The following is a 6,048-nucleotide window of genomic DNA, read 5'->3' on the forward strand; positions in this document are numbered from 1 at the left end:
GTCTCTTCACTCATTCACCCTCATGTCGTATTCGGGTCAAATGACCCGTTGTATAAGTTCCTACTGCAGAAATTAGGTTTTATTTCAACCAAATGCCCAAAAGTAACAGGGGTTCTGGAACCGCTCTCCAGAGTCAAACTACAGGATCAGGTCATCCATTTGTTTTGACTTTAGGTTTTTACTCATTTTACGCATTATTCTGACTCTACTTGACATTGGCTATACGTAGAAATGGGATGATACTTTAGTACAAAATTCATACCTTCAAAAATGATCTTATTTTAGCTTTATTAGCTTTGTAAAGAAAGGAAATTTATCACACACACACTCTCTCACTCTCTCACACACACACACCTTTCGTTACAACTTCTTACTATTGAAGAAATAGTCCCTGGGAACACTGGCAGTGTGTTGTTTGGATTATTTGTGAACATCATATTTCCCTAAAAAAAAAAAGAAATCCTCATTTGATTGGAACGGAGCGGCGGAAACCCCAAACCACACCTCTGCAAATGAAGCCAAAACGTTACCTGATCATGTCAATACTTTCCGTGTGTCATTTGGTTGAACTCTGCCTTTAAAATAAAAAAAAATAATAATAAAAAGTCAATGCTGGCAAAGATAAAACAAAAACCACATGGCTCCTTTCCCTTCATGAATAACAGCAGCACGTACATAGAAACAAACACCGGATTTCACCGATCCTAAAAGACAACAAAGAGCGTATATAGTCTCTCACATCTTTGGATTTGATGTTCTCGTTTCCTTAAAAATAACCCCCCCCCCCCGGTTGTCTTTTGACGTAAACGTTGCGATTGTCATTGTTGTTATCGATTAGCATGAAACCAGATCCCAGATCCCAGAGAACGGTCACCTTGGTAACCATGTTTTTACTAACCCCTATAGGTTCATTTTGTCCCCTGATTTGTCCTTTAACATGCGGGTCAGAAGGACTGGTAAAAAGTCTGGGGGTGTCTCTCAGCTGGTCGTCATGGCAACGTCCCTGCGTGCATAGTCAGCCTCAAAAGGCACGAAACCGACGGCTGATCCTGGATCAGACGTGCATGCATTTAAAAATCCCAAGTGGACTAGCTGTAACCCGTGGCCATGTCCCCGTCCCCCATGTCCACCTGCAGGTTGTGTTGGCGGTCGTAGGGAGACGGCTCTTCCTCCTCCTCCTCCTCCTCCTCCTCCTCCTCCAGACCTCCTCCCCCGTATCCCTCTCCGAGGTCTCCCTCCGAGCAGCAGGAGCTGTACTCGGTGAGCCGGTCCTCGGTGAGACTGTCCCCGTCCCCGGAGCTGACCGACGTGGTCTTGCAGGGCTCGGCGGGGACGACGGTCAACAGACTGTAGTGTGTGCGGGACACAGGACCATGGTCCCCGTCCCTGGGGTTCGCTGCAGCGTCAAAGTCCATCTGGTCAAAGGAAAAGGGAATAAAACACGTTTTAGATAAGATAGGACGTTGTGTATTTATATTCATCGCTCTACAGGATCTGCACACCCAGATAAGCATTTTTATTTAAATCATATAACTAATAACTCAACTTTTTAGACTCAATTATTCAATTTATTCAATTATTGATCCCCGAAGGGAAACTGTGTTGCAGTTGCAGAAATAGTATAAATATCAGAGTAGAAATCTAAATAAAGAAATATAAGGAGTGTGGATATGTACAGTGTTTACATAGTTAAAGGAATGTTATGACGCAGTATAATTAACATAATTAAAGAGTCGCAATGGTGAAAAGTAATACAAATAATAATAATAATCGTAGCAGTTGAGTATTGCACACATTTCAGGCCGGTGTCATTCTGGGTTTTTAATAGTTTCTGTGCTGGATTCTTTTAATCTGTGAACTTTGGACGTCATTTTGTAATACAGTGTACTGTGGTATGACAGTAAAAAAATCTTAAGAAATAAAAAATAATTTGTCCCAGAGTGGGGAAAATTGTGGAGACAGGAGAAGAGATGGATAAGTGTACAAGTAGCATAAACAAGTGTTAAACAAAGAAGTACCGGTCTTACAGTAAAATAAAAACTAAGTTACTGTACGTTAAATAAGACTAAAATAGACCAAGCCTTACACAGCATGTATAAATACTACTACTGTAGAAGTGGTGTAGAAGTATTGTTGAAGTAGTGTAGAATTAGTGTAGAAGTAGTGTAGAAGTAGTGTAGACGTAGTGTAGAAGTATTGTTGAAGTAGTGTAGAAGTAGTGTAGAAGTAGTGTAGAAGTAGTGTAGAAGTAGTGTAGAATTAGTGTGAAGTAGTGTAGAAGTAGTGTAGAAGTAGTGTAGAAGTAGTGTAGAAGTAGTGTAGAAGTAGTGTAGAAGGGCGATGTGCATACAGCGCTTGGAGAAAGTACTCGACCCACTTGAACTTTTTGACCTTTTGCCACATTTCAGTCTTCAAAACATAAAAGATGTAAAACTGTAATTTTTCTGGGACACAATCATGAAATGGAATGAAATTTAATGGATATTTCAAACTTTTTTAACAAATAAAAAACTGAAAAAATTAGGGGTGCAAAATTATTCAGCCCCCTTGAGTTAATACTCTGTAGCGCCCCCTTTTGCTGAGGTTACAGCTGGAAGTTGCTTGGGGGGGGGGGTCTCTATTAGTTTTGCACCGAGTTTTGGGGCCGAATACTTTCGCAAGGCACTGTAAGTAAGATACAGCGAACTGTATTATACAATAATTGCACATGAATTAGTAAAATTGCACTTACTTTTACAACAACAACAACTTAAGTACTGATTATCTGGTTATTTTGATTCCACTTGGAGGCCTTACCAGAGACGAGGGCAGCAAGGCCGGCTTCAACGTCCAGGCTCTAGCTTTGCAGATCAGAATAATAATCACCGTGGTTACAATGAAGACGATGACGGACAGCACTACAGCGAGCACGATCGTCATACTGAGCTCTGGAATCAAATACAAATAAAAAGTATGTTATTTGTTTTTGTTATTTTAATGTGGAGTTTTCTACTGATATTTTCTTTTAACCCTCGTGTTGTCATCCCGGGTCAGAAATGGGCAAAAAAAATTGACATTTTTGTCCCTTTTTCAGACTTTTTTTTGTTTTTATTTTAGTTTTCACTAACACCACCTTCCTAGTGTTATAACCCTCATTTATACAGAATTATACCTGATGTTTGAGTTAAGAAAGCAGAAATTATGAATTATTTTTACTAATAGTTAAGATCAGAGGAACGAAAGTGATCAATTGTGAGGAATCTTATCCATTTTTTTGTGGTAATTTGATTAAAAAGAAACTCATATTTAAGATATGGACATTTTTTAAAAGGGGACAAATTTGACCCGAGGACAACAGGAGGGTTAACTAACACAACAAACCTGTCTTTCGTGATATGTCACAATATATCGCGGCTGATATTGCGATGCCGATATATCGTGCAGCCGTAGTTAAGTTTAGAAAATACTCCGTGTGACCAGACTGTACCACGAGATCCTCGTAAACCAGGGACCTCAAACAAAGACGCACAGACACCTTCTAGATGCCGAGAGACGACCACGTCGTCCCCCGTTGAGACTTACCAGTCGAATGAGTGGCGCAGATGTCCCCCGTCTGTCTGAACACCACAGAGCTGACACTGTTCTCGTCAAACAAGCGTCCCTCCAGGCGGACGCACTCCTCCCCCCCCTCCGGAAACGAGATGTTGAGTTTGCACTTTTCCTGTTCCTTCTTGCAAAACTCGTCAAAATGTCCCTGAAAGTCCCAGAACACACACAGATGTAATACCACTGTTCATAAATGAATTCACGATAAGTCATGAGCCATTATTATAAAGTGTTGCCATCTTGTTTTCATATTATTACAAGATGGTGACTCGAGATGTCCAACCCCAGCTGGTGGGGCAATGTCCCTAACATCCTGTTGTGGTACGATGAGACTAAAGGGACAGCTTGGACAACATCAGATCATTCATAGGGCACAGGCCAGGGGACGGGGACATGAGGCCAGGGGACGGGGACATGAGGCCAGGGGATGAGTACATTCAGAGGCCAGGGGACAGGGACATGACGCCAGGGGACGAGGACATGAGGCCCGGGGATGAGGACATGAGGCCGAGGGACGGGGACCTGAGGCCAGGGGATATGGACATGAGGCCAGGAGACGGCAACATGAGGCCGGGGGAAGGGGACATGAGGCCGGGGGACAAGGACATTCGGAGGCTGGGGGACGAGGACATTCAGCCAGGGGACGAGGACATTCGGAGGCCGGGGGACGAGGATATGAGGCCGGGGACGAGGACATACGGAGGCCAGGGGACGAGGACCTGAGGCCCGGGGATGAGGACATGAGGCCAGGGGACGGCGACATGAGGCCGGGGGAAGGGGACATGAGGCCGGGGGACGAGGACATTCGGAAGCTGGGGGACGAGGACATTCAGCCAGGGGACGAGGACATTTGGAGGCCGGGGGACGAGGACATTCGGAGGCCAGGGGACGAGGACATTCGGAGGCCCGGGAACGAGGACATGAGGCCAGGGACGAGGACATTCATAGGCAAGGGGACGGGGACATTTGGCCAGGGGACGAGGACATGATGTGGCTTGGGAAAGGGAAGTTTGGGGTCCCCTACTGGAGCTGCTGCCCCCGCGACCCGATACCGGATAAGCGGATGAGGATGGATGGATGGATGGACGAGGACATGGGGACGGGGTACAGGGACATGAGGACAGGGGACGGGGACATGAGGCCAGGGGACGAGGACATGAGACCTGTCTTCGATAACCAAACCTGCTCATGGACAGTAGAATTCTGTTTGTGTCTCTACAGATCTACAGAGAGAGGCTGAACTAGGCTTTAGCATCTCATACGTCCCAGAGAGAAAGAGAGAGAGAGAGAGAGAGAGAGAGGGGAGAGAGAGAGAGAGAGGGAGAGAGAGAGAGAGAGAGAGAGAGAGAGAGAGAGAGAGAGAGGCTGAACTAGGCTTTGGCATCTCATACGTCCCAGAGAGAAAGAGAGACAGAGACAGAGAGAGAGAGAGAGACAGACAGACAGACAGAGACAGACAGACAGAGAGAGAGAGAGCGAGAGAGAGAGGCTGAACTAGGCTGTAGCATCTCATACTTTTTCCTTAACACACCTGTCACTAATACAGTCGTTTACGACGATGTGCCACTTACACTGGAAGAGACTTTAACGGTGAACTTGAATTCAGCGCGGGGCGGGGCAGCGAGCTGCAGCCTGCTGTAGTAGTGGAGGGGGTTGTTGAAGCTCACCGTGGCGCCCGAGTCCTTCGCATCCACGTCCACGTGGGGGAAGTCCAACTCACCTGGGGCGAGAAACCACGTCTCTTTAGAGCTCAAACACCATCGTCTAACTTGAACAGCGGCGTGCGTCTGACTTTTTTCCCCCCATGTTACTTACATTTTATCCCAACCGTCTTTAGATCATTAAAGGAGAAGGTTTTGGATGATACTGGTTCGGACTGGTTGCCTCCCTCTACGGTTGTCACGGTGACGTAATGTAAGTCCATGTAGCTCTCTTCGGACTCCCAGACGAAGTCGCTCAGGTCGTACTGGTGGTCTGGGGTTTCTCTCTCCTCGTATCTCCTTTAATATGAGCAACAACACAGCAGATCAGTCCGATCGGCAGCCAAAAAAACCGCATGCACAAACCCCAAAGTACCCTAGTCCAGCTCTAAAATCAATCAAAATGCATTGATATATATATATATATATATATATATATATATATATATGGCACTTTACAGCAACCAGCAGGTATCCAAAACATCAGAAACCAAGAGTAAAAAACGCATATCACACAATAGAAAGAGTGTGACATATATTTTATTATTTATTCATCTTTTTCATTTCCTATTTTTTCAGAACTGTTCATATGTTCATATTTAATATAATAACTTAATACTATAATAATACTATTTTATCCCAGTACCCTTGCACTACGCACATTTAAATAATTGTATTTCATTGCACTCACGCCTCTATATTGTTTCTGTTTGGAGTATGTATATATTGTGTATATATTAGTGTGTATATTTCTGTTTTGGTT

The 6,048-nt window shown here is 44.5% G+C and overlaps 1 protein-coding gene and 1 long non-coding RNA gene across 2 annotated transcripts in view; one reads left to right on the forward strand and one right to left on the reverse strand.

The window, feature by feature from the left end:
* LOC116689765 (uncharacterized) overlaps nt 1-6,048 on the forward strand; it is a 23,036-nt gene that overhangs the window by 1,957 nt on the left and 15,031 nt on the right. The window lies entirely within an intron of this gene.
* The window catches only part of ifngr1 (interferon gamma receptor 1), a 12,845-nt gene continuing 7,119 nt past the window's right edge, over nt 323-6,048 (reverse strand). Inside the window, exons 3-7 of the mRNA XM_032516379.1 lie at nt 5,401-5,585; nt 5,157-5,305; nt 3,562-3,733; nt 2,797-2,927; nt 323-1,415 (exon numbers count right to left, since the gene is read on the reverse strand). Of these exons, the coding sequence (XP_032372270.1) occupies nt 1,089-1,415; nt 2,797-2,927; nt 3,562-3,733; nt 5,157-5,305; nt 5,401-5,585 (964 nt within the window). The 3' untranslated portion in view covers nt 323-1,088. The remainder of the gene's footprint in view (nt 1,416-2,796; nt 2,928-3,561; nt 3,734-5,156; nt 5,306-5,400; nt 5,586-6,048) is intronic.

The sequence above is a fragment of the Etheostoma spectabile genome, chromosome 5 (genome assembly GCF_008692095.1).
Source record: "Etheostoma spectabile isolate EspeVRDwgs_2016 chromosome 5, UIUC_Espe_1.0, whole genome shotgun sequence".
NCBI lineage: Eukaryota > Metazoa > Chordata > Actinopteri > Perciformes > Percidae > Etheostoma > Etheostoma spectabile.